Source organism: Melopsittacus undulatus, chromosome 13 (assembly GCF_012275295.1).
Source record: "Melopsittacus undulatus isolate bMelUnd1 chromosome 13, bMelUnd1.mat.Z, whole genome shotgun sequence".
NCBI lineage: Eukaryota > Metazoa > Chordata > Aves > Psittaciformes > Psittaculidae > Melopsittacus > Melopsittacus undulatus.
In genome coordinates, this window is record NC_047539.1 from 9,121,841 (window position 1) to 9,149,429 (window position 27,589).

The window sequence follows — 27,589 nt, forward strand, 5'->3', positions numbered from 1 at the left end:
TTTTACCTGCTAGTAAAGGTCAAAATATTAAAGAACAGTTTGCAGGTGAGAAATGAGCTGCAATTAACCTGCATTGTGAAATGGAGCTTTATTTTATCTACTCTAAATTGTAGGGCTTATATATGAAGGGGGAAAAGGTGATTATCACACAGGATATCAAAAGCCTAATGCAGAAACACTTCCTCTATTAAATTTGTAAGCACAGAAGTTTCAAACCTTGAAGCTTCAGTAATACCATCTGTTAAGACTGACCTTTTCTTCTTCAACTAGATGACCCAAACAGGCAATACGAGGGGACGATTCACCGCTATAGGACACAACAGGAACCCCCTTCACCCCAACAACCTCCACCTCCCTCTTCCCAAGCAGAAGGGATGGCACATGTGCCCAGGACCCATCGACTTATCACCCTTGCTGATCACATCTGTGTAGGTTTACTTGCATGCATCTTTTCAGATGTGAAAAGTTGTATTTTGATGATGAAAGCACATGTTTTGAAATGTAATACCAATTCTGTAATTCTTAGTTTTACTTGAGGCTGTTATACAATGTGTCTGAGCTTAAAATCATCTCATTTGTTGCAATTGGTCTCGTATTCATCTAGTTCATGAATACATAGTCTCTTGGCCAGTGTCTGACCGAGATCTCTCTTCTATTTTCTTGGCCACAATCAGCAAATTATTACACAAGACTTTGCTAGAAACCAAGCAGCTTCTCAGGCCTCTTTGCAGCCTCCCACCACTACATTCCAGAATTCCACCCCTGTTCCAACACCTGTTGCTACCCGAGCAAAGACATCGAATCGCTACAGCCCTGAGTCCCAGTCGCAGTCTGTCCACCATCAGCGGCCAGGAGCTAGAGTGTCACCTGAAAATCTGTCAGACAAGTCCAGGGGAAGGTAATACATGTATGCAGTTTTACTGCAAATTTAACACCCAGATCTGATATGTATAAAATCTGATATCTATAAAATACAATAACCTTGATGTAGGTCAGACATAGAGGTATCTTTCTGTCCTTTTCTTTGGCAACATCTTTTTTGCACTGTTTTTTACAATTGCTTGCTCCATAACATAGATTATAACTGTTCTACCTTCACTTCCTATGCTTTATTTCCAGTCTTTAGGGGGATGAAAATGTTTAATTACTTTGAATTGTCCATAAAGTTCTAAGTTATCTTTTCAAGATCACTAGACATACTAAAAAGCATGTAACATAACTAAACATGAGTAGTTACGTGACAACTGGAATACAATTACATGTGTTGACTACTGCTTTACATGCATTAAGAGTACTTACCTATCTCTGAATTATGGATGTAGACCTGGAAAATCTCCAGAGAGGAGTCATGTCTCTTCAGAGCCCTATGAGCCAATCTCGCCACCTCAGGTCCCAGTTGTACATGAGAAACAGGAAAATGTTCTTTTGCTTTCCCAAAGAACTGAGCCTACTGAACAGAGGTACGTGTAGAGCTGAATTTTAAAAACATAATTGTGGATCTTTGAGCTGCATACAGTATCTTTATTAAAGAGCAGTTTAAGTGATTTTCCTCTGGTGCCACAGGCAAGTGGTTTATCACTGTTGACCCTCTTTGGACTTCTAGCATTCACAACCTGCTACTTGGGAGATGCTTTGGGAAGCCTAAGGAAAATATAGTCTATACCAGTTCTGTCTCCAGATTTTTGGTGCAAGTAGTGGGTTCTATGTCATATCTGATAGAAAGCACTATAACAAAACTCCTTGTTGGGTGTCAGTTCTGAAAAACTGAAGTGGTTTGGGGATAAGTCCAATTTCTACAGCTTTCATTAAATAATTCAGGCTTCTTCTGCATGTTTCGCTTCCTGGATTACTGTCCTGGTGAAGTGTGGCAAAATCCAAGGCTTCCAACACTCATGACTCTAGAGCAGCTTATCTCATGAAATAGCATTAAGCTAAGGAGTTTCATTTCAGGGAGGTGTGAAGGTGCGGTGTCACGAGGCCCATGCCCGGGGTGTCAGGAAGCCCTGTTTTCCAGGGTTATTTGTCAGTCTTCAGATCTGCAGCATAAAACTACATGGGATCCCTGGCAGATTGCATCAGGGCTGGTGTCTTCAAATAGCTGGCAGATGTACATTGGAATGGATGCTTCTGTCATTTGCTCTGCTGCCTGCTGAAGGAGTAGCAACCAGCAGGCTCACCATATACTTATTTAAAGCTCATGCTGGTGAAATTGATTATTTTTCTTTTACCCCTACCCTCTTCACTCTACAATTGCTGGCAGGGTTGTTACAGTCCAGGATGCATGTTTAGCTGGATGCAAAAGGATTTCAGGAACATGGCAGGGCAGATCTCATTTTTATGGGGTGGGGGGTTTAAATCAAAGCTGATCTGCTGGGTTACTGCTGCTTAAACAAACTCAAGTGTTACAAGTGAACGTACAGTTGATAATTTTTATCTATTTTTCAAAACAGTGTAAGTCGTTCAGGACCCTGGTATTAGCTTAGGTTTTTCACCTGAATTTCTTCATGCTTTAGCTTGGATTTTAAGGGTTGGTTTTTTTCCCTTAAAATTCTGTAGTTGGAGTCCTACTGCTTTTATCATCTCTATAAACAGCCTAAACTTTGCACATTTTAAGATCTGAAGATAAAGTCAGTTTGACATCTACTTCAGCCTTTTTTTTACACTGTGACAGAAATTATGTGCAGAAAATGTGCCAGCCATTGTGAATGTAAAATACAGAACGTGAATCCCAGTCTGAGTTTGTGCCATAGAGCAAGAGTGGCTAACTGACAGCTCTTGAGCTGAATTCCAGTCCATAAGGCTGTTTTACCTGGTTTCTAAGAATGCCTGAAATAGCTTATTTGCTTGGACCATCTGTGACAGGGTGGACAAGCAGACTTTAAAAGCAGTATGTCTTTTTAGTGGCATACTGGGGACAAGAGTGACAAGATTATAAATAGGAGCAGCTAGGATGAGTATTTGGGCTTCTAGCTTAAACGTTTCTTCACCTATTGATTCACACTGCAAACTGCAGCCAGTGTGCACGTTGCAAGGCAAAAGTAGGTACCCCAGAGATAACTTCTAAGAACATCATCTGTATACCCCACTCCAGGCACAGAGAATTACATGGTCACTTTTCCTGTTACCTGGATAAAGCAGATGTTCTTGGAGAGTCACTTGCCTAGTCCCCAGAAAACAGGCTGAGGAAAGAGTCTTAAAGTTCATGTGAATGTTGGTGGTTTCTGCCTGACTGCTTTTGGAAAGATTGAAATGTACATCTTGGAAAACGTTCTCTCTCGTTGACACATGTTGGTCTTGGCAGGACTGACTCTCGCTCTCCAGGTAGTATAAGCTACCTGCCTTCGTTTTTCACCAAACTTGAGAACACTTCACCAATGGTAAAATCCAAGAAACAGGAGATATTTCGAAAGCTGAACTCATCTGGTGGAGGTGACTCTGACATGGGTATGCAGGACTTGCCTTTTCCCTGAACTTTTCCAGCTTAAGCTTTATGTGACTGCTATCCATAGATGTCTGTCCCGATGACAATGTCCCAACCTAAATGTTTCAAATAACACATGGATGAGTATACATCTATGAATAAAGAACAAATATATAATAATTTATGACCAAAGAACTGGAATATTGTTAGATTTCCCACCCACACACTTTTTTATTCTGGTGGATATAGGATTTGTCACATTAAAGCTTTTTAACACTTAATTTGAGAGATGGAAATGGTTTCTCAAAACAATGGAAAAAAACACATAATAAAAAAACAAATTGTTAAAACCTGACATTATTCTAGTTAACTTTGTGTCTGTAGTTTGCTTTATATCTTCCTTAGCTATTACATGTTTTCCTTTTTGGAAATGTGTCTTGAAACAGAATGTTTTGTGTTTCCTTGGTCTTTATGATTATGGCTGTTAAAAAGACCTATTTTACTATAGTTTCAGTAATGGATTCTGACATGGTGGAATATGATACTAGAACTGTAGTTTTGTTTTTTCTCTTAGAAACCTTAACAGCACTTCGTATCAAAATTATCATTAGTGAGAATTAAAGCTGTTTGTGAACCCAGTACCTAATAGAGACTGTTTATTTGAAAGTAAATGCTCTTGCATTGAGCAATAAATGAATCTCATTCTGAGAAACAAGCTGTGTCAGTAAGGGTTGCAGTGCTGATGCCCATTGTGCGCACAATAGATTTTGCTCTGTTGAAAGCTTGATGTGCATGTATGGCACACAAACATGCTTTCTATTGCTGCCAGCAGTCTTATTTATATATTGAATTCCATGTTACAGTTTAAAAACTTTATTCTCAAATTGGTCATCATACAGGTAATGTTTAAAGTTCAAGCTTATCAAATCAAATTCAGCTTTGCATTTTAAAGCATTTAGATTGTGAAACTTCACAGTCATGTTACTTTCTGAAGTAACAGCCATGATCATACTTTTACCCTGGTGTAGATCATTTTCCTGAGAAGACATAGGTGTACATTCATCCTAGAAGACTGAGAAGGCAGAAGTGAACATTGAAAATAGTTCAAAAGTAGTTACGCCTTGTGCATTAGGACTAGAAACAATTACTTATCGTGATTGCCAGTACTGAGAAACTCAATGAAATGTTGTGTTTGAATTGCAGCAACTGCTCAGCCAGGGACTGAAATATTTAATTTGCCAGCAGTCACTACCTCAGGTAAGACTTTCAGTAAAGAAAAAACAACGTATGGTTCAGAAAAGGTAAATCCATGTCGCATCTTTCATCTGTATGTTTTGGGGAGTCCAGTAAATGAGGAAGATGATGAAAATGTAAAAGGTAATACCCTACATGAAAACTTGTTTCCTGTATTGTAGGGAAAAGCAAAATGACCAAAGGAAGCTTCAGAAAATATTTAAATGGAAACTTAAGCAGGAGTTTGTTATGTTATGTTATTATATGTTATGTTTATCTATGTATGCTCTGCAAATCTTACACAGAGAAATTGGTTTCTTACACAGAGAAATTGGTTAGCATCTCACTTAAATAGAATTTAAATATAGTATAGTTGAGCTAATTTTATCAAATGCAATTTACTTTATAAACTGGGGTATTTAAAATACTTCCTGATTTTTGTTTTTTCCTGTGATGAATACATAATAAACCCCTCAACTTTTTATGAGATGAGGAAATTAAATATAACCTATACTTTTACTGTGTTAAAGAGGAAAGTGAGGCAGAGAATTGAATGGAAAGGTGGGAGAGAAGAGCTGCTGTATCTGAATCTTGAGTTGTAACACAGATTGATTTTATGTGATTTTGGCCAGTTACTGCCCCTTCTGGTACAGTGCTTCTGTCTTCTAAATGGAAAAGTACTGATCTGCGTTAATTTAGATGGAAGAGAAGCTTCTGCAATAAAAAATTACCACGTATCACAATTCATAAGCCAAATTAGTATGGATTCTTAATGAGAGAAGCATTCTTCTGGTCTTTTGTCTTACAACTGAATCATAGCTGCGGATTTTACTTAATATGCTATCACAATTAGCATGCTCAGCTTCCCTTGCTATGGAAAAAAACTCAACCCACAAAACACACAGTAAGATTTACCCTCTTGCAAGGATTCTGACACTCAGTGGTACTACTGACATAGCTCTTCAGTGTTCGCTGGCATGCCTAACTTGTAGCCACTGTGAACTGCTTTGGTGTATGTAGCTTTGCGCTTAAAAAATTCTTTTTTCCCCCCACCTTTCTGCCTCTCTCAAACCTTTTCCCAAATCCCATTGTAATTTCTCCGAGATACGTTTTTTGCCTCCCCTCCCACCTTTCCCTGTATGTTTTCTTTTATCTCCCAGGTGCAGTCAGTTCTAGGGGTCATTCCTTTGCAGATCCTGCCAGTAATCTGGGTCTGGAAGACATTATTAGGAAAGCATTGATGGGAAACTTTGATGACAAGAGCGAGGAGCACGGAGTTGTAATGACACAATCTATTGCGGTAGTACCCGGCAGTTCCAGTGCTGCAGTATCAGCGAGTAATGAGACGCGTAGGGAGGAAGCTAACCCATCACCAAATTCAGGTGGGTTATTGCAACTCCTAAGTATTCATGGGCTTAAAATAAAGAGTTTGAATAAACATGGTGTCACTGAAAATCAGTGGGTTTCCTCTGGAAAGGGGTCGTGGTGTTTCCATTCCCTTTAGTGGTCCTGGCTTTCACAATGGTGTTGGAGAGTTCAGGAGCATTATCCAGTATTTCTTGGAGAATGACTACAGTGATAAAACACAGAAGAGATAACAGAATGTATTAGATACCTGAAGCATGTCAGTGGCTTGATGTTCACTTATAAGGAACATGTGCCAGCAGGAGCTTGAACTGAACACATCTGCCTTCCTAAACATGGAACCTATAACCTTGTGATAAGAATAGGGATTTTCTAGCAGTACTGTGTTAGAAGACTAGGTCACTAATTGAGGTAAATCAGCATTCCAGAAGGCACCAGTGTGAAGCTCCTTTTTTTTTTTTTTGGTACGTGGTAATTTATAGAAACAAACACAGAGGCTAAATTCCAGTGTAACATCTTTGTAAAGTCTGTCCTTCCTGTTTCCAGGAGGGGGCAAGCAGAAGCTCATCAGCAAGTCGAATAATAGGAAGTCAAAATCTCCAATTCCTGGACAGGGGTATTTGGGAACCGAAAGACCTTCTTCTGTCTCATCTGTACATTCAGAAGGGGACTACCACAGGCAGACTCCAGTATGGGCCTGGGAAGACAGGCCTTCATCAACAGGTGAGAAAAGGGTTTCTTTCCTACATTGGTCAGGAGCTTACAGCATGAGGAATTTCAGAAATAACTGACTTGCTGGGACTTGTCACAACCAAACCCAGACTGTTTTTCAGATATGGGTGTCTTGCAACAGCTCATGTTTTTGACTCAGAGAAACTCTTTTATTCAGGTTCAACACAGTTTCCTTACAACCCGTTGACGATGAGGATGCTCAGCAGTACACCGCCAACATCCATTGCGTGTGCCCCACCGTCCATGAGCCAAGCAACCACTCACCAACAGAACAGGATATGGGAGCGAGAGCCTGCACCACTGCTTTCAGCACAATATGAGACTCTGTCTGACAGTGATGACTGAACTATGCAGATTCTTTTTGTTTTTTATTTGCGGGTCAAAACAAGAAATCTATTTTTGACTTGTGCCCATAGAGACTTTCCAAGAGAGCAAGGGCCACACAATGAAGAATTGGAGAGTCCGTTAAATGCCTTCTGCACAGGCCATGTGTTGGAGGATTGCTAACAAGAAGATTGACTTACTAAAGATAAATATGTAAAGAGTTTTTAAAAAATGTGGACTATTCCTGTTCTACATCTATTTGTAAAGAAAACCTTAATGTCTTTAAATCATTCTTCTGTAAATAGAGAGTACTTTTTGCAGTGTTTTTTCCCTTGCTATAGTATCTGGTGTACTTATGTTCAAATCATTTGCCTAAACTTTGGGGGTCATTTTGTAATTTTTTTGTTTTTTAAGCATTTTCTCCAGTGTAGAGTACTCTTCATAACCCTAGCCTCCCTTCCAGCCTAGCCTAATCCTAACCTAGCCTCCCATCCAGCCTAGCATCATTGCCCAGTTAATGCCAGGCCACTTCTTGCAGGCATTGTGCTTTTATATCATTTTTTTTCCCTAGACACACTTTCTCAGTGGTGATCAAGCTCTTGTGAAAATGTTGATTTTTAAGACTGACCCCTTACTGAATTCTGTACATTACCATAGGCCGGTTCGCTGGAATAAGATGATATATTTCTTTGAATTTTAAATTCTGCCACATTGTAAATTTTTTGGTGCAGTTGGTTTTATTTAGCAACACTGCAGAACTATTATTGCATGGGTATGTTATGGTTCATTTTTAAAAGGATATAAAAAAACCAACAGCTTCTGGAGGCATACCTTACTTCTGCACACTGGGAATTTTAACTGTGCCCCAAAAGCCTATCTTAAGTGCTTTCTGTTTCTGCATTGTATGCAGTCAAGACAAGCTACTAAATTTTACTGTCATATTTAACTACAGCAAATGGCTTATCTGAACAGAGGCTCTGGGTGGGTTGATAAATCCTTTAAGAAGAAAAACCTCTACAGCCCAAGTTTAAATAAAACATAATGCTTTTATAGAATAAGTGAGCAACACATGAGTCAACTACTTGGCTTCTGTTACAACCGGTTTGAAATAGGTACCGTGATTTTTACCTTCCTCCAGTCTGATTTTAAAATCCTTATGTAATAATTATTTTAAAGTCTGCATCCCTAGCTCTGTAAGCAAGCTTTTGGTTGAAGTCCTTACAGATGCTTGGCTTAACTCCTAAAGTGTGCAATACTTGTTAGGGTGATTTTTAAATTGTATATGGTACTAGGAGAGTCTCCTTAATCACTCATCTATCAATGCCTGCTATGATACGCTTGTAGCTCATGTATACATACATCTGGTTATTAATACCACAGGGTGTCCTGACATCCATCTTCAAAAGCATCTTATTTTTTGCTGCACTGACCTCAGGAAGTGAATTTGAATCTTCCGGGGTAGAAGGACTGATTTACAGATAGCACTGAGCTGGGGGGTGGCACCATCTGTCAGATTCCAAACTGCTTTTGCATCTCATCCATGAACAGAGTCTTTGCCTGGAAGTTATTTTCCAGTCAGATTGTTTTTAATTTAACCCTGTATTTGCAACATGTTGTATGGAAGGTAAATGCAGCTGTGGAAGTTCTACATCTTCCAGAAGGACTGTAAGGTCCACTTACAAACAGCAAGTACAGAACTACTTATCAATACAAATTCACTTTGAGTACTTGAGAGGAAAGCCTTTTTACCAACTGTGGGAAAGAAAAAGATCCAAAGGAACTGGTTTGGAAACTTGACACTGTGTTGCAAATACAGAATTATTTTGCTACTTTATTTAAACACTGCATCAGAGTAGATCAGTTGGCAGTCTTAAATCTCCTTCCAGTCTTTTCTCTAAGAAAGACTTTTCTCACCCTCCCATCCTTTATCCTTCCAGCTTAACATAGTGAAGTCTTCATCTTGTTTGTAGACCTGTGCTCTTATTTTAACTTTTCTGTTCCCACAGCAACAGATACTGGAACACAAGTTGCTCTGCCCTTTTTGTAGATCTAAATTTGGAGTGGAGAGTTCAGTCCCATTCTAAAACTCACTCGTTGTCACTTTCCTAGTGTAACAAATACAATGTGAAAGAGGCATGTACAGACAAATGTCTTTGCTAACTGTAAGTATAGCATGTTCATTGCAAAGCTTCATGTTATTGCTGCTGCAGCAGCAAGATTCCCAAAGTAGGATAGTCACTTTCTCCTAAGATACAGCTTGAGTGGCATTTGCACATAAAATGTTGCTGCTTTTTTGTTTGTTATCCAAGTTCTAACTCCTCCAATGTAAAAACCTCTCCAGAGCCTAAGTTAGGGTTTACCACAATTCCAGTAATCTTCAAGTATGGAATTACATCTGCCCTGTTTCAAACAGGAAGGTGTTTGTAAGACATGTTTACAAAATGTAGTTTACTACAAATTTTTAACTGATTTCTGATCAGCGCTTTCACAATGCTTCATCTTGGTATGTTTCGTGATTCTGATATGAAATCATTTGAGACTTGAAAAACCCATGCATCATAAAACAACTTTATTTTTTTCCACACAATGTCTTCAGTAGACAGTGACTTCTGGATTCAGACCAATCAATAAAGGGGATCAGTTCTCCATTTGCCTTTCCTGTGTCTCCCTCTTGTTTTACAGCATCAAGTTACGAGAACAGGCAAAAACCACTTCCCTTAGGGAGTGCTGCAGGATTCCCAGTTACTACTGCTGGAGTGGCTGAGGTCTGCCACTTCAAAAACAGAACCCAGAACTTTGGTACTACTGTGTCAGAGCATTTCTGTTAGTATAAGCATGCCTGTAACAGCTGTATTTTTACTTCCTAGCTTGCTGAGAACAAAGCTGTACATGTGACTTAAGTTCTTCCAGCTTCAGTGAACATCTACTCTGGAAAACCTGCGTGCTGCCTTTTAGCTCAAACTTAAACACAGCTGAAGCTACTAATGCTACTGTAAGTAAACTAATGATAATGCAATTAACATCAAGGGTTGTACCAACCAGCTGAAGTTCTTACAAATGAGTGGTTAAATTAATGCTTGGTGAGTAACAAAATTAGTTCTATTCCATCCTAGCTAAATCCAGATTTGATATCTTCTGGTTTAATTCTCCTTTAACATTAGGCTTCCCTGCAGGACAGAAATGAAACATTGTTGTATGAGCGGGCTATTCATTCTAGTCACATGTAGTTTACCACAGACCTGATGGTTTGTACATACCACCTTTTCCACCAGGAGCCTCACCATTCTAGCACTGACCTATCCAGGAGAGGAGGCCAGCTTTGGCACTCACTGTGCTCTTGACTGATGTAAGGTGGCAGAGTGATGCATTTCTGACAACAGCTCTGCCTGGTAACATAGTCTGACCCCTCCTAAAAGAGCACATGTTCTATCTTTGGATGCTAAATGCTTTGAAGAAAAACATTCAATCAACCTAGTTGAAAAGGACCTGGAGGTACAGCTCTGTCATAGTACAGGTATAGCCTGGGAAATGTTCTACTAAAGTTAATAAACACTGAATTGCAGCACTGACACAAGCACATCCTGCTGTGGTAGCCAGCATGTAGAGTGAGACAATTCTTGCCTGTTCTTTTTCATGACTTAGCTTTAGTACAGCCATGTTTTGAAACTGAGTAACTCTGTGAACAGTCTGGAGTAGCAAATACTCTTTAAGTGCCAGTATTAACACCAGGCTAGACCTGTGCTTTGCTCCCAGTCCAGACCAAGTTAAATCACTAGCATAGTAGCTCACTAACCATAGACTACACCACAAATCTACACAGTTAAGATTTCACAACTTTATTTTAGGCCAAGTTGTTAGGTAATAGCAGCCCTTCTTGTTATGTAGTCCTTAAATTCCTTGCTGTTCCCCTGGAGCATTGCACCAAGGCTGCTTGTACTGACCAGCCCTTGCTGCTGTTGGCCACCTCACAGTTGGACTCTGTGGCCAAGCTTACTTGGAGCCCTTTCTCCTCTTAGCCAGCTCAGCTAGTTCTTCCTGGATATGCTGAACGGAAGCAACATCTCCCTTCTGTTGTGCCTGCTTGAGAGCTTCTTTGTACACTTGTTTTGCTTGCAGAAAGTCCTCTGTATCAAGAGGAAAAAGAGGCATTTTCAAAGTCCCAGAGGACAAGCAAAGACTACTGGAACACATCAAGAACTAGGGAGGTTCAGAAAACATCCAGCACTGGGTGCCAATTATGAGAGCAAGACAGCAGCAATGATGATGGAACAAAGTGCTGCTTCAGCATTAAAATTCCTTAGAAACAAGTGTTCATCATGTCTTCTCTTCCTCTGGAACCAGTTATTGCACATACAGGACAACGGGAACAAGATCCCTTGGCAACCTTTTGAGTCAGATGCACCAGTACTGCATTTATCTTGGACAGGATCCTTCAGCAGCTGAATTCCATTTGAACACCACACAGGTTGCTACACAAAGTCAGCAGACCTGCTGCTTAAACTACAAATAGCAACACAAAAATAACACTATACTTTGATCCTACAATACAGGTGTCTGCAGTCAGCACAAGCACAGTGACGGAAAACAGACATGTATCTACCTACTTTTGTGCATCAGAATTGCTGCCAGGTTGCTCAACACCATGTGCTCCTCAGGGTGTTGAGTTTCCTTTGCCAGCTCTGCTGCCCTCTTCACATAGGAGTATGCTTCATCGTGGTGACCCTGGGCATCCAGTACAGTCGCCAAGTCACTCATCAGGACCACAGTCTGCATCAGGACAGAAAAGGAAACCTCAGAGCAAGACCCGTGTAGAGGCCTGGGGCATCACAAGTACCACTGTCATATTCCCATCACACTAGTAAAAGCAGTATTTCCCAGAGAAGCTTTCAGTAAGAAAGTGTCTTGTATTTCTATATTAACATGCTGCATGCTCATTCTTCCTGGCAAGAAAGCAGATCCCAATTTAGTGCTATGTATGGCTGATACCAGCAAAACTGCTTTTAAGGCTGCCTCATTCCCTGGGAGCTTAGGTTTCTTTCCCTAGTAGTCCATTATATAAGTCACCTGTGCATGAGTCTCTCCCTGAACATCTTTTGATATCTCCAGAGCCTTCTCATACATTTTTTGGGCCGCTGGGAGCTGGTTAATGTTTAGGAGATAGCGAGCATAGGAGTCTAGGCTCATCCCAAGCAGGAGACGGGTATTGGCCTTTTCTTCAGCTGCAAATAGAGAGGAGTGGAAGTGATCACTTCTACAAGATCAAGCATGAGTCTCCATCCTACAAGCGCAGGAAGCTCACGCAGTGTGAAGAAAATGGATTGACATGAAGATGGTGCTTAGGCAATGTGGAAAGAAACACCAATGAGAAGAGAATGGAGAAAAGATAATGAGAAGCCTTTGGCAGACAAGGCAGTCCTACCTGGTAAGACATCCTCAGGCAAGTCCTTCTGCTTGGCAATCTTCTCCTCTAAGGTCAGGATGCAGAACTCATAGCCAGCCAGGGCCAATTTGTGCCTGCAAAGTGCAACAACTGAGCAAAGCAAAGCTCCTTCCATCCCTGAAGGGATGGATGTGAACACCTTCAATCTCTCATTCTGCAGGGCCTGCAAGACAACTTTTCCCCTTCCCAGGACCCTTTTTGCCCTCTGTGCAGAGGTGGAAAGGGCCCCTCTTCCCCCCAAACAAGGCCAGCTAAGGCAACCCATGTTCAATGCTCCACTGAAAAACAAAACTACAAGTTACCAGCCACCAACTGCTTCAAATCCACACTTCACAGGAAAGAAGGCTTTTAAATGATGTTTCTCTGGCTACTTCTGCTGGGCAGGTCCTAACAGCAATCTCTAGCAAACCCTGCTACATGACTAAATGTAGCAAACACTGCTACATGACTACATGTAGCAAACACAGCTACACTACTGTGAGTAGGCAAACACCCTGCCTGTGGGAACCTTTATCCTGATGGCATCTTGTCACATCAAAGCTTCCTCAGGTATTCTATTCTCTGATACCACTGTCACTCTGAAGCTGAGATGAAAGCAAAAGATGCCTTTAGCAAGGAACTCACTGTTTCTGAGCAGCATAGATACTGGCCAGCTTGAGGGACATCTCAAGGATTGCATTGTCATCCTGCCAGGACACACAATGCAACTGTTACTCTTTTTGCATCTCCCCAGTAGAAACATTACTTTGTCAGATTAAAAGTTTAGACCTTAAAAATCCCCATCCTGTTCTCTCCAGAGCTACCATCCATTAAAGGAAGATCCTGAGAAGCCAGCAAGCTCATAGCTAGTATTGCCAGTTTCCAGTAGGAGGTATTACAGCACAAGAAATAGACCAAAGAGACATGCACCACTGTTAATACTTCCAGCTGAAAGCCTTTATCAAAAGAACATACCTCCTTCGTGTCCCCTGAGAGCAAATAGCTCATACTTGCTTTGTAGAGCTTTTCTGCCTGAAATGAGAATGTTGAAAAGAACACTGGGGAATGATGGCATTTAAAAGATCTCTACCCTTTACAAAGGCCGACTACTGGGAAAAACCTGTTTGTGGCATTTACATTGTACATCAAAATCAGGTAGAAGTGAAAAGCTAACCAGAGTCCAACATACTAACAACAAGCACATCCCTTCAGTTTCTACTTTAGGATTGCTACATCAGCCATGAGTATACCATGTGTTTGTGCCTTCAGGGCTTTCCCAGGTTCATCTTGGGAGAGTCATCCAAGTGCTTCACTGTGGCATTTGACAGTAAGAAGTATTCCTTTCCTTCAGCACCATGCTGGAGCTCAGAAACTATCTGCAAAAGCATTTTTCTTGGCAGAACATGCTCTAGAGCACTGCAGTTCCAAGGCAGATCACTCTGCTTTTTACTGGGAGGCCTTTGCCTCACAACTCAGCCCCTGCACAAGATGTCAGCCTCAAAATTCAGAGGGTAAAAACCAGTTACTCACATTATCCAGCTGTCCCTGCATGAAGGCCACATTTGCCATCTGGAAGAGACAGAGAGTGGTGAAGCAGAGACTTGCCTAAGTACAACTGCTTTTGCTTCTACCCACAGCTCTACCACAGTCCCAGAACTACACCCCGAAGGGAACTCAGAGCCCCACAGCATCTTCCAGCATGAACCAGACACTACACAGGGTGGTCCCTGCCAGCCGCCCGAGCCTCACCATGCTGTAGGTGTAGGTAATGGCTTTCCTGTTATCCGACTGGTGCGACAGCCGCAGGGCTTCGTGCAGAAGCTTGTCGGCCTCCCCTAGCTCACCCTTCATGACGCTGAGCTGCGGAGACACAGGACAAAGCCGGGGGGCAGCTCACGGGCCGGGACCCCCGCTGAGCTAACACCCGCCATGCCCGCGGCCCTGCAGGGGACGGCGCCTCACCTTGGCTCTCTTCAGCAGGAGGATAATGGCGTCCTCGCCGTCCTCCTCAGCGTCCTTGGGGAAGAGGGAGAAGGCTGCGGGCCGAAGGTGACCGCCACCCGGCCACACACGGCCGCGGCCCGCAGCCCGAGGCCCGCCTCACCTCCCAGGAAGCCCAGAGCACCTCCGACCGGCCGGGCCCATCGGCGCCGCTCAAACCCCGTCCTGCCGCTGCCCTCTTCCCCGCGGGCCCCGCCGCGCCAGGCGGCCCGGGGTGACCGGAGCCCTGCGGGGCAGCGCCGGGCGGACAACCGGCTTAGAGCTCTCGGCAGCGCCGCCGCCAGCATCGTCCCCCGCGGGCCCTTTAAGAGCTCTCACTAGCCACGTGATGTGCCCCTCTGTGTCACGTGGGGCAAAGGGCGCCTGTTGCTATGGAGACGTGCCTTCATGGCGGTGCAGGTACAGGTAGACCTGGCCCTAGGGCCTCTGTTCCGGGAGCAGCCGCTCTCAAGAGCTCCGATGCGGCTCCGCCGTAACGAGGGAGCTCCCGGGGACCGCGGCGGGGAGCGGGCGGTGCTGGCTGGACTCCTGCTGCTGGGGCCTGCCGGCTACGGGCCCTCCCGTGGAAGGTCAGCGGGCAGCGGCTGGGGCGGCCCGGGCCAGGGCCTCTCCCTGTGGCCAGCTGTGTGCCCCTGTCCGCTTCCACGGGTGTGTTCACACGTAGTGGGGTGGGGGGGGGGTGTCTCAGAAACACCCTTGTGCTGTGGAGAAACCCTTTGTTCTGAGAACGTGTGAAAAACACATCTCAAATATTGGTGGAGGTGCTTTTGGCCTCATTGCAGGGTTGGGATGTAGTGGTGCCCAGTTAACCTGTCCTGGGTTATGGTATTTGCATTGTAATGATTCCCACTGTTTTCTTCTACCTTCCTTCCAGTGAGGAGGCCAGACCCGATGAGATGGACAGTACCGTGCCAGCAGTAGCAGAAGAGCTTTTGAGAGAAATCAAAAAGGCTTTTAAGGAGACCTCACACGGTACGTAAAGAAAAACCAGAACCATCCCAGCAGGTAGTGGGCCAGTCATAACCTTCAGCAAGCAATGAGGGTTGTTGACATTCTCTGCTTCCCCTCTCCAGCCTCCTGGGTGGCCTTCACCTTCAGGAGCAGCAGGTTATATTGGATGTTTCCAGTTGTCCCTGTGTGGAGACAACACGAAGGGGGCTGAAGCACAGATAATGAGGAGTAGCCCTCCCTTCTCAAAGTCAGGCCCTTTTGGAAACCAGACCAGTTTGGACATGTTTTTGTATGTGGGACCTGCATTTAAGATACTGCTTGCTTTGAGTTTGTAGTGCAAGTGGTTGCCTTCAAGGGATGATGCTTTACATATTTCTAGGCAGGCATTTTGTTGTGCCTATGTCCTGCTGTTTTTATAGACTTACTAATTTAAAAACGAGATTTGAAAGGGAAACCTTCATAGAAACGATGATGTTTCATGACTGACCGGCAGAGGGTGTGATGTTAGTGAGCCAGAACAACTTTCCCGTTGCTTGGATGAAGCAAGCAGAAACCAGCAGTTAGATCTTGGCCAGTTCTGACAGGTAGATAAGAACAATTAACTTCATTGCACTTCAGATAACTAAAGTAGTTCTGTAATCTGTGCTGCAAGAATATTACTCCTTGTGTTTGCATGACAAGTAGTGCGGAATGGCTCTTCCTAAAGAAGGGAGTGTTTTTAAATGCACTAAACCCAAGCAAATAAACGTTTAGAGAGGTCTGAGTGGGCAATGAGCAGAGATTTAATATCTAAACTGGCAGAGTGACCACATTGACACCTTTTTGACATGCTTGCAGTATGGCTCCTGTCAGGTTAGAGTAGATCCAAAATCTGCATGTAAATTTTTAGCAGAGCCTTTAAATCCTGTTGTAAACTAGGAGGGGAAAAAAAGAGGTCAACATTATTTTAAGGTATACTTCTCCTTAAAGCAAAATAGTACTAAGACATACACTGAGACGTAACTGCAGAAACAAACTGATCAGTCATTTTGGAGTATTAAATTAGAATAAAGCTGGTAAAGTCAAACCAAAAGCTTAAATCGTAGAGAATACCTTGAATTGTTGGAACAAAGGATTTTAAAGTCAGAAGTCCCAATCTTCCACTGGAATACAGAGACACAGTACACTGTGTCCTATTAGTGATAACAGAAAGATCAGATTGGGTGTTCAGAGCCTGAACTGCAACAAACAAATTTTCCTAAGTGTAACTTTCCATCTTAACAACAAGTTCCAATAAGTGAAGATGTTGTGTTTCTGGGGCTGTATTAAAAGCTATAAACTAGTGGCGCCCTGCAAGACTATGCTGGGAAAAGAACAACATTTTTAAAGATTTGATGCCAAAGTTCTCAACTCATGCCAAGAGAGTTTCAAGGAAACTAATATATATATTTTTAACCAACTTCTTAAAGTGGCAGAGTAAGATGTTGAGGCCCTATGCCTTTTCTTGCATGCTTTTAAAAGTAGGATATTACAAAAGTAGGTAGATTTGGGATTCTGTATTTCTTTTGAAAATTAATCCCTGTGGTTCTGATTGCTGTACTTGATACATGCTTTAGTACTACCATAACTGATCATTTTGCTGCTCCTTGTTTTTTGATGGCTGGAGAGGATGGCCAGAGTACTGCAGTCCTGTGTGGCCTTGGGGGGCATTTTAGGGAGACCCCAGCCTGCATGTGATATCGGTGTCTATCACAGTGGGGAAGTTCAGTAAAATCATACTTCATTTTCTTTTTGTTGCAGTCCCTGATGACCTGCTGCTGGGGTGAGTATCCTTTGCTTCAGCTCTTGTCCCAAGTGTCCTGCTAAAGGGCAGTTGATAATCTGCTCTCATAATCATAGAACAGTTAGGGTTGGAAAGGACCTTAAGATCATCTAGTTCCAGCCCCCCCCACTGTTTTTTTCCTGTGTTGACCAGTATGTGTTTCTCATGCAGAGTTGCTATGTAGCAGTGGAAATGAAGGTCCAAAGAGACAATCTCAAGGATTTTTCCAGGGATTCATGAAATTCTCTATATTGCTGACTTTTCTGTAATGACTTGCTCTAATTTGGGTGGATTAAACATGCAGAAACCTGGAATGTTTAACCTGAGCTCTGAGTCCACCCTCACACCTGGGATGAGTTTTCTGTGAGAGTGGACTCTGTTTCAGAGTGATTCATGCTGCTGGAGTGCTGCATCTCCACTGTGTTCATATCACTGTGAGCACAGCAACATCCTGAGATCCCTTCTTCCATCTGAGTCATGGGCATGTGTGATAGAAAGGGAGAAGTGAACATATCATCTCTCTGCACAAGGGAATTGTTAACTGAAGATTACCCTGGGACTTCTCTTCCTGTTTAGAAGAGGTTTCAGGTCAGCTTCATCACCCTGGTGTTGATTGAAGCTTGGGAATATTTCAGTCATTTCCAAGCAGTCTCCTAAGAGAACCAAGGTTCACAACTTCTGTAGACCCTCACTAATTGGTATTGAAGGCGGAGAAAAGGCACTCTCACAGTAAGAAAGGCTTTTGAGATTCATCTTTAAGTTTGTGTTCCTGCCTGCATGTAATTGAGCCAGAAAGATCACCAAGAATCCTTCAGGCCTTACTGTCTTTGAGTCTAAAGTTACCTAACATAACACTTGTGAAAGGTATGCATGTTGGCTTCCTCTTCTAGGACCACAATGGCCTTTGAAGGGTAGGGTTATATTTGACAACTCTCTTAACTTTTTGTTTCCTTCTTGTCATAAAAGAAAAAAGGAGGAAAGAAATTCCCATGTTAAGTTTAGTAGCGGTTGGGTGGTAACTCTTGGCAGTCAGATTTCTATCCCCCATGACCAGCAGCTCAGAAGTAATTCTGATTTAATTTCTGAATGTTTTCCAAATCTCTGAAGTCTTTGAATTTCCTTTGGGCATTCCCTTCATTATTTCCTGTTAGACTGATAGAATTATGTATATGGAAAAAGAATTTCCTAAATTTGAAAGAGTTACTGAAACTCATTAAACTCAGCCCCCTTATAGTCCCAAACCTAATCATTAAGGAATGTCTTACGTTGAGTGTTCCCCCACCCACCTCTTCTCAGTCCTTAGATGAAGCCAATCCTTATTGCCTTGAGTTTGTGCAACTAAAGTTTGGTCTTCCTGGAATAAGTCTGTCTGCTTGGCTTGTTATCAATGAGATTGACTCAGACACATAGGTCAGCCATGCTGCTGAGACGCCAGGGCTCTGCCTTGGCTCTTTGTGTCTTCACTGGAGTTGGAAACGTTCCTCTGCTTTCTTTTGTTCTCTTGCTTATGTTTTGTGCTATCTTTTCATCACTGCTGATTTTCTTGTTGTTTATCCTTGTAACTAATCTCGACTACACAGATTTTTCTCAGTGGATAAAAGGTCTGTAAAGTTAACTGAGTTGCTCCTGAGCTCTTTGGGACACATTCCAACCAGCTGGGTATACAAGTCTAGAATAACCTTTAAGTCTATGAGCTGCCTGGATAATAGACTACGGTTACCAATGTCTATATTTGACATAGAGCTTATCATATACCCTTGCAACAGCACCAGCAGGATATAAAGAACTTCTTTCCAGGATGTGCAGCACCAAGGCTGAGGAGATAGTTGTGTTAAGGCAATGTTTTGCAGGAAGCAAACATATACCGGAGCAAACCTGGCCAATCTTGTCTTTACTCCACCCCAGGCACTCTCTGATCCATTAAGCCTGTGCAGTAATGCATCCCTGCATGGTGAGATGCCCTGCTTGGAAGGAAAGGAAAAGGAAAGTGGATTTAGGGAGGATGCAGTGACATAAGGGATGTGCTGTCCCAGGGTTTTATCTGAAATAAATTTGCTGTCTATGAGCCCTGCTGGAAGCTGGATTATAGATCTAAAACTACCACTATCCAATGACATCATGTGCAATGGAGTGTCTTAAGTATTTCCCTGATGGTCTTTAGCTTTCTATTGATGCAGTTTGGTGGGTAGAGAAAGAATAATTTAGAACTTAGTTGTGATAGAAGAAATGCAATAGCTGCAAAATGATTAATTTGTTCCTTGGGGTTTAAACCAGCTTCCCTGAGATGAGGAAGGAGCCCTGCTGCTACATTTCCTGTTGCTCAAGTAGCTACGTATCATCCTTGCTCTCTCTTTGCTGTGAAGCACGATGTGTGGGCCATGGCTGGAGGTGGGATTCAAGACCAACTGATCAATAATCTCACATCTCACCCAGGGCAACTCATCCAGGACAGCCTGTGTGTACAGTTAAGGTGTCCCAGAGCACGAGCCCCTTTTCCCCTTAGAATTAGTGAGTCTGGCTCCATGTGCTCGTTTACCTGATGCTGCCCCCATTAAAACCCCTGTTTATGCTCATTGTCCTCATGTGACAGTTTACTGCAGGAAGGATAACTGGGCTGGGTGTGTGACACTGCCTGTTGCCTGTAACCCCAGCACTGTGCATCCCCCAGGATTTCCTTCCTGCATCTTCTCTTTTCCAGCATGTCTTGCTTTTACTGCCAGAGGTACAGTTTCCCTTAAAGAAGACCTGGTGTATTTAGAGTGCTGGGCAGAAGCAGAGTTTCCAGTTTTAGAGTCTAGATTCACTGTTTGATAAGTTGGTAAATCTCCAGTGCTCTGTCTGCACAGAATTTGCATTGGAAGAACTATGGGAATACTAACAAAAAGGCTGCTCAGATCACTGTTAAAGGCAACCTGTGGCTCTTATTTCACCTACCCTCCCTTTTCAGTAATGAGTGATCTCTAAAGTGACTGTCAAGCCAGAAATGCTGCTCAAAGGTATCTCCTTGCGTACATGGCTAACGCTGTCTCACAGTCATAGAGACTGACTAAAGACTCACTTCTGTGTCTCTGATGCATTTTGTCTCATTTTAGTTCAGGACAGGAACCACTTCATGTCCTGTTTGTGCAGCAGACAGCCAGAATAGTATTTGGGTCATAGTATTGAAGAAGAAGCACACAAGATGTAATGTCCTGTGTAAGAAAAATCTTTAAAATGTCATGTAATTAAATCTGAGTGGGATTTTCCAAAGAAATGTGGGACTGGTTAGGAGCAGCTTGGAAATTTTGAAGTTATCTTAATATCAAAACCCAGGTCTGAATAGCCCGCAGGATAGAGGCTCTCCTTAAGAACTGAGTCCCGGGCTGTCCTCGAGGGACAGGGCAGGGATTAATGGTCACTTAATGAAACAAAGCAGAGCTGAGAATGACAAATGTTTTTCATTGCTTGGCAGCATAATCAATGGAGCTGTAACTGGTGGGATTTTGAGGGACGATGGGAACCTTTGGCTACAGCCTTTCTGGACACCATAGGGCTATATCCTTTGATAAGGCTAAGCCAAGTGATCTCCTTTTGTGATATGACCTACTAGAAACACTTTCTCTTTCAGGCTGAAGTTCATATTTGGCCCATGTGCTGTCCCAGCTCTGGATCTGGTGGATCAGCGTTCTGTCACCCGAGTCACATCCCCCAGTGGAAGGACTGCATACCAGGTACCTCTCTTCAGTCTCACTTTCTGATGGTTTCCAACTGACATATGAGCCAATATTTTGCTAACTTGCAGTATGTGAAAGAGCACTTGGATAAACGCAGAGAGAATATCAGTGTTTTACAAACTCCTGAAGTGATACTGGAAAGCATTAGCCATGAATTAGAACAGCCTTGTACATTAACATTTTCTTTGTGGCTCCCAGCCAGTCAAAGACAATTTTTTACATGTTTGTGGGTTTCATGGTCGGAGGAAGTTTTCCAGGAATTGCTAATTTTGCTTTATTGCTTCCATCCCACCCAGCAAAGGCAGTCCTTCCTCTTGACAAACTACGCAATGGAGTGTTATCTGCCATCACTGCATTTCTTTGCCTGTTGCACTCCAGATCCACAGTGTCCTGAATACTCCTGACCTCTGCTTGGCAACAGGGTCCTTGCTGCCTTGGGGGAAGCAGTGTAGGCCAAATCCGTGGGTTGCATACTAATTCACTGTTGCCAAGTCTATGAATCACAGAAACATCTTCATAAAATGGCATTTTAGGGAGAAGAGCTCACCTTAGCCCTACAGATGAAACTTCTTACAGCACAGGATTGGAGATGGAGTTGAGGCTCGTTAGGTGAGGTGAGAAGCCATTAGCACTTCTTTCTGACTTTTCTGTTGTATGCACAATTTCTTGCTCTACTGTGCCTCAGCACCAGTGAGCAGCCACAGCAGGTCAGAGTCAGAGAGACACTGTGTGCTGTGCCCTAGCTAAAGCAGTGGGATCCTCTGCTTATAAGAGGTTGGTGAAGAAGCATCCTATTCCTACTATTTAGCACTACTAACCCCCTCAGACAGCACAACCCCCTCCACTACTGAATCTGGTGCTGTGCTTTTTCCACCACCAGTGATCTCTTTGTTCAGTGTTGTAGCAGCAAAGAGGAATTTTTCCAAATATCCTCACTGCAAAGGGCCTTCCCTCCTTCCCTGGAGGTGCTGAGATGCTTTGGGGTCATCTAGGGTAAGAGAAAAACTGTAAAGCCAGGCCTGGGTAATGACACAAACATTTTTCACGTGTTCAGAGCTTGCATTGCTTGATTTGTACATAGAGCCTCTATCACTTCTGGGGCTTTGGAGAGGACATTGGCCCCTCCAGAGAGGCATGATTCATAAACATACAGGGCCCAAGAACACAGTCTTTGATTTTAGTTGAGGGCTTGCCTGTGGGTGTTTGGTAAAGCCTAAGAAGCTCTGCTGCCAGGACCCTGAGATAGCAGCTGCCTCATAATTCAGTGCTTAAGGGCCTTTCCTTTTTCACTGTTGCTCAGCTCAATATGCCAATAGGCAGAGAGTAGTCACATTCTCCTTGCAGAGCTTTGGAGGCTGGGATTCACAGCCTTCACTTAGCACCCTTTCGTGTGAAGGATGACAGGGACTGCTTAGAGCCTCTGGTGTTTCCAGGGAGCCTAAATGTGTGTTCACATGCTTACAGCATTTTGCAGCATGACAAAGTTATCTGCATCTGAAGAGGCTTAATATACATCTCTTAGATGTAGAAGCCTCATGAAACATGGAGGAGTTCAGAGAAGCATGCAAGAGAGCTTTGATGTGCTGGCTGCAGCCATGACCCCCCCTTCTGGGCAGGGCAGGGTTGTTGCTGAACGCTGCATGTGCTACAGCAGAGGGGAAACCCCTGGACAGGTAGGTCAGGGCTGATCACCAGGAGTTAATATAGGAAAAGGTCAGCCTTGAGCACTCTTGGTAGCTGGTGGATATGATATGAGCAGCCCCCTGCATCACGCAAGGTCTGTGCCTGTGTCCTCCCAGTTGACAGGCAGCCTACAGGAAGCAGTGTCTGCCTGCAGGTGCACGAGTGCTTCTGAGCAGCATTCTTCTTTAGTGGAACTTGATTTCTGATTAAGGCTCTGCTGATGAGTTCATTAACAGAGGAATCTGAAGAGATATTTTCTCTGGGGATGTCAGGCTGGTCCCATTGCGAAATTCTTCCTCAGCACATCTGTCTGAGATGCAGAAACAAAGAGCAGAGCCTCCCCTGAGGCCACAGGCTGGAGAAGTGACAGGAACACAATCTGGGGCTCTGGAAACTGAAACAATGAGTGGGATCCTGCTCTGAAGAGTAGCTGGGTAGTGTCCCTGGCTCTTCATTATGTGTGGTGCAGACATGTATCCCAGCTATGTACACTTCTTCCTCTGCAGGGAAGCATGCCAGTGCAGTAGGGAGAGAGGGGCAGCCATAGCTGCCTGTACACATGCACAGTCATCCCTTTCACTCATTCCCCAGAAAGTGTTTGTAAATCTGCTGTTTGCACCCAGGTGTGGTAGAGCTGGAATATGAGGTGGTGCTCTCACTTGCAGCTGGATCTGAAGAGCTCTTCTCGTTGATGGCATGAGGCTGGTCCTACTGTGAAACTCCTTTGGGTTGTCAGAGCCAAACCTGAGATGTTGACATTTCAATGCTGTTTGTGTTACATATCATCCAGTACATCTTAGGTACTGCGTCAGGGGAAGATGGCTCTGTACAGACAGGCCCTAGGGCTGCAGCCTGTAGTGTAAGCAGCTCTTGCCCTCAGGAACTGAGATGGGAGAAGAAAGAGCCGTCAGTCAAATGGAACATATGATTTGTCTTTTAATGCCTGGGCATTAATGCCTTTGCTACGTAATAGAGTAGCACCAATACCAATGGGATATTCAAGTGCTGATGTTAGCTCAGAGTTGTTAATCATCCCAGAAGGGCTGGTATGACACCTGCCCATGCTGCAGACTAAAGCCAACCCTTGTAACTCCAGGTCAGGGATAAATAATTCTTACCTGCTGAAAAGATGGTGGATGTGGGTGTGGCTGATGGTGGAACTATCAAGTGTCAAGTGGTGAGCAGGCAGCAGCTGGGAACCAATTAGCTATGCCTGAGCTGCAGAAATGCTGTGAGAGTGAAGCCAATTATCAGGGAGAGGGGCAGTGCTTTAGCCCTCCTGCTAAGTGTCACTTGCACTGCTCACATCCTGCACTTTTATTGGGTTCTGATGTTTTATGTCTTTTCAGATTAATTTCCTAGAGTTATATGGCAGCCTGCCCTATGGTGAATTTCAGCACCAGGTCCTGGCACAGACTGTAGTGCTGCCTAGCTCTGTGTACCACCTAGCAACTGCTGTCACAGCTGGCCTCTTGCATGCCCACACACTGGCAGGGAAACCACCACCAAGGTGATCTTTCCTCACTGTGCAGCCAGCAAGTGCCAGGCTTGGAAGGAGGGAAGAGGAAGGAAATCTCACAGCATCTCAGGCCCAAGAGAGCCCTGTGCCTGGCTTGGCTGCAGCTGGCAGAAACAGAGGCACCTTTTTCTCATGGTCTTTGGATTTTAGTCTGCCTTATTACACAGAAGATGTATTCTTGCCATCTAGGTCAGGACGGGGGAACACTAAACTCAGGCCAAATCTGGCAGTGTCTGTGTCTTGCCCCCCCTCCTCAAAGCAAAACACTTCTGAAGGAAAGGCACCATAGGAATCCTTCATCTTGGAAAAAACAATCAAAGGGCCTAGAGAAAAACAAACTTATCACAAGTGAAACAAACTCAGCCTGGAGTATAAGGAGGGTGCAGGGTAAAGGCCAGACTGAAAACAAAATGGTTTACTCTGCAATGGGAATGTGAGTCTAGTGTCCTGATTCTGCTGGGAGTAAAGGGGATTAGGAGGCATAGGTGCTGCTGTGGGAGAGCTTAAACTTGTGAATGTTACCTGTCAGGCAAGGAGTGCAGAGAGCACTCCTGGGGACAGGGGAAGGCACCCCTTGCAAGTGCAGCTCTGGAACTGGGTTGATGATGTTCCTCAGCAGGGACTTAGGAGTGCCAGGGATGTCCTGGAGGGGAGCAGCATTCTGCAGAGCTCCACTGTCTTTTCACTTCTTCGTGTGTATCTTTGGATTTAGGTGTATTTGTGCCACAAACCCAATCAGAATTTAGAGCCTGGTGTGGGAGAGGAGTGTCTTGTGCCACCAGAGCCCAGGGTTCATCTGTAGAGGAGAGCACTGCTGGTGATTACACCTATGTAAATCCCCATCATTTTCTGTAATATCCAGGAAGAGTTAGTGCCAGCTGTTGGGGCCACAGAGCGGACACAAAGCACTTGCTGTGGCAGATAAAAGACACATCATGGCAAGTACTCTATGGTAATTGTGTCTTATCCATGGAGTGCACTCATTTTAGGCCTCAAAGCATTAGTAAAGTCTATGCTATTGAGTCGAGTTTCTGCTTGAAAGTCTGTGTGTTCTGCTCCCACAGACTCTTCCCTTGCAATAGGAGTGGGGAGAGCAGTTAGCTCTCAAAGTAGCTTTCTAAAAGCTATTTCTCAGTCTTGAGGAAACCGAACGAGAAGTAATCCATAGTTTGGCTTTCCTGTACCACGCAGTCAGCTCCAGCAGCTCACAGCTTGCCTGTCAGCCTCTCCATGGTGGAAATGAATGCTTCCCCCACCTGATATCCCACATCCTGTGCCCATGGTGCAGAGGGAATATGCCTCAGTACCAGCCTTGCAGAGGAACAGCATGTGGGAAAAGGAGGCAGAGCTGTTCCCAAACCAGAGATGGAGCAGAGAGGCTTCTTCTCTGGAGACTTCAACTTTGTTTATTCAGACAAAATTGGATTCCAATAGCTGCAGCTGCTTTGGGAGCAGAACAGCAAGAGCTTTTGCAGCCATCAGCCACTGGAGCTGGTTAGAAAAGGCTTCAATGCAAGTGCTCACTGCTGCTCTCCTTCCACTTCCAGGCCTGTGGTGGATTCACAAATGGATTTTCTGTGATGAGAGTTTTCATCATGTTCATCTATCTGGAGGGGCTGGCAGCTTGCTGTGCTGTGGGAGATCAGAGGAGGGGGCTCTGTGTTTAGTGTCTGCTGCAAGTACCGGAGCACTCCTTGCCTGCAGGGAGAGAGGTGTGGAGAGAAAGCTGAGGAGCTTCAAGATTAGATGGATTGTGTTGTGACAACTTTTGTGTTGTGACAGCCACTTGCCAGCTGCATGCAGTGAGTCCTTGTAAAAGGGACATCAGTCCAGACACAGGCTAAGAATTAGGGAAATTAAAAGTGAATGCTGACTCTGATTTCACCCCCTCCATCTGCCTTTGTTTCAGGTTCTTGGGAGCTCAGGCAAACTCTACACCTGCTATAGTTCCTGCCACTTCTGCACATGTCCTGCTTTTGGGTTCACTGTATTGCAGAAGAGTGAGAGTCTTCTGGTAAGTTGTCTGCCTTAACTTGGGGCTGGGATAGGGAGCAGGGGAGAAGCTGTGCTCTGCTCATTGAACCTGAGCAGCCTGAAGTTTCCAGGGAGTAAATGCATGAGTGTTGAGTTGGCCATGCAGGCTCTGCCTGACCCACTGCATCATCTGCCCACTGGGAGTCATGGTATTTGGGTGGAGCTCAGCTTTACAAGGGCTGGAGAAGGCTTTTGTTCTTACTTAGGCATTGCTGTTCTGACTTTCCAGAGATGAATAATCCCTGCTCTCTTGAAATGAGGGCTACTGCTGCTAATGGGACTGGCACATGGTGTGTGGCTGATGTTCACCTGGTGTCAGTGAGGAAGGGCTCAGGGTAACCAATTGGTCTGCAATTGTGGGGAGGACATCAGAGGCCAGTAACACTTTGTTCTGTGTCAGATCCCTGTATTACGTTACCCTGTGGCAGAACTGACCAGGGCCGACTGGAGCACCAGCCTGTGCCAGGGCTTGGTGTGCCAAGAGAGAACCACGTTTCTGGGAGGGGTGAGCACTTCATTAGACCAGGATGGATTTTTGTAGCTTCCAGATAGGGCACTGACATTCCTGTGTAGCTCCTGCTGTTAACTTGGCTGTGCTATTATTTGCTATTATTTGCAGTGCAAACATATACTTGCTGTCTACCTCAGTCAGGCCATGGGAGCCTGCCAGGAACTAACAGTGTCTGAGGAGCAGCTCATAAACATCTTACTGGCTGATAAAGAGGATGAAGGATGAAGGATTTGTATCACATGTGGATGTGCTTTCTGTGTATCCTCCCAGCTGTGTTGCTGGCTTTTTTTGTATCTACAAGGCTGTCAAATATTCATCATGGCTGGTAGGTTTCTTCCTGTGCTGCAGCCAAGTGTGACATTAATTAGCATTAGAATCGATAGATTAATTAATAAATGTTAAGAAGCCTATGTTGACTTCAGCTTCATTTCTTTAGGCTATTCTTGGGGTACTTGAAGGTGGCTGAACTAATCTGTAATATTATATGCTTATGATGTGGGGATACAAACAGCCTGTTTTTTACAGCTACAATTTCTGTAGCTGCAATTTCTGATTCATCACTGTCAAAACCGTACCAGGGATTAGGGCAGAGATTCCTCAGCATCTTGAGACTGGTGTTTCTGTTTTGCTTACTGTACTATATGATCTTAGAAAGCATCCCCATAGTTGCTGTGCTTTTCAATCGACCCATTTCAGACAAGTGGAGCACCTGATGCTGGCAGGCAAGGCAAAGCTGCCCACACCAGACACTGCTCCCCTGTTCTGCACAGCAGCCAGTGCTCTGGGAAGCAGCTCCTTCCACCTCTGTGCATCCCTGCCAGTGCTCCAAGATTGGGCCTGTATTGGAGTACAGGGTGACCTCATTGACACGTGTGAACGCAA

At 44.1% G+C, this 27,589-nt stretch overlaps 3 protein-coding genes across 3 annotated transcripts in view; 2 read left to right on the forward strand and 1 right to left on the reverse strand.

Annotated features, from left to right (window-relative positions):
• Positions 1-9,723, forward strand: part of NCOR1 (nuclear receptor corepressor 1) — a 66,671-nt gene extending 56,948 nt beyond the window's left edge. Inside the window, exons 40-47 of the mRNA XM_034068809.1 lie at positions 271-428; positions 675-898; positions 1,323-1,460; positions 3,302-3,444; positions 4,625-4,678; positions 5,815-6,036; positions 6,566-6,742; positions 6,909-9,723. Coding sequence (XP_033924700.1) covers positions 271-428; positions 675-898; positions 1,323-1,460; positions 3,302-3,444; positions 4,625-4,678; positions 5,815-6,036; positions 6,566-6,742; positions 6,909-7,096 — 1,304 coding nt within the window. The 3' untranslated portion in view covers positions 7,097-9,723. The remainder of the gene's footprint in view (positions 1-270; positions 429-674; positions 899-1,322; positions 1,461-3,301; positions 3,445-4,624; positions 4,679-5,814; positions 6,037-6,565; positions 6,743-6,908) is intronic.
• A 1,168-nt stretch (positions 9,724-10,891) lies between these two features.
• TTC19 (tetratricopeptide repeat domain 19) lies at positions 10,892-14,994 on the reverse strand. The gene is made up of 10 exons (XM_005142914.3): positions 14,599-14,994; positions 14,457-14,530; positions 14,244-14,354; positions 14,025-14,063; positions 13,470-13,526; positions 13,140-13,201; positions 12,495-12,589; positions 12,140-12,294; positions 11,680-11,842; positions 10,892-11,199 (listed from the first exon to the last, which is right to left on the reverse strand). Exons 1-10 carry the CDS (start codon positions 14,780-14,782, stop codon positions 11,066-11,068), a joined length of 1,074 nt encoding a protein of 357 aa, XP_005142971.2. The 5' UTR covers positions 14,783-14,994; the 3' UTR covers positions 10,892-11,065.
• On the forward strand, positions 14,806-27,117 carry ZSWIM7 (zinc finger SWIM-type containing 7). The gene is made up of 6 exons (XM_005142909.3): positions 14,806-14,894; positions 15,370-15,467; positions 17,226-17,247; positions 20,855-20,957; positions 26,072-26,176; positions 26,816-27,117. Exons 1-6 carry the CDS (start codon positions 14,824-14,826, stop codon positions 26,930-26,932), a joined length of 516 nt encoding a protein of 171 aa, XP_005142966.2. The 5' UTR covers positions 14,806-14,823; the 3' UTR covers positions 26,933-27,117.
• Positions 27,118-27,589: the final 472 nt, after the last annotated feature.

What these genes read in the sequence shown, in the direction of transcription:
- TTC19 (XM_005142914.3), bottom strand. Translation starts at nt 14,782, where the DNA reads ATGCTGGCGGCGGCGCTGCCGAGAGCTCTAAGCCGGTTGTCCGCCCGG. An exon ending in GCCTGAGGATGTCTTACCAG is followed by an intron (nt 12,295 to 12,494) that starts GTAGGACTGCCT and finishes CTCTATTTGCAG; the next exon opens with CTGAAGAAAAGGCCAATACC. An exon ending in AGCAATTCTGATGCACAAAA is followed by an intron (nt 11,200 to 11,679) that starts GTAGGTAGATAC and finishes CTCTTGATACAG; the next exon opens with AGGACTTTCTGCAAGCAAAA.
- ZSWIM7 (XM_005142909.3), top strand. Translation starts at nt 14,824, where the DNA reads ATGTGCCCCTCTGTGTCACGTGGGGCAAAGGGCGCCTGTTGCTATGGA. An exon ending in TTTTAAGGAGACCTCACACG is followed by an intron (nt 15,468 to 17,225) that starts GTACGTAAAGAA and finishes TTTTTGTTGCAG; the next exon opens with TCCCTGATGACCTGCTGCTG. An exon ending in CCTGATGACCTGCTGCTGGG is followed by an intron (nt 17,248 to 20,854) that starts GTGAGTATCCTT and finishes TTTCTCTTTCAG; the next exon opens with GCTGAAGTTCATATTTGGCC.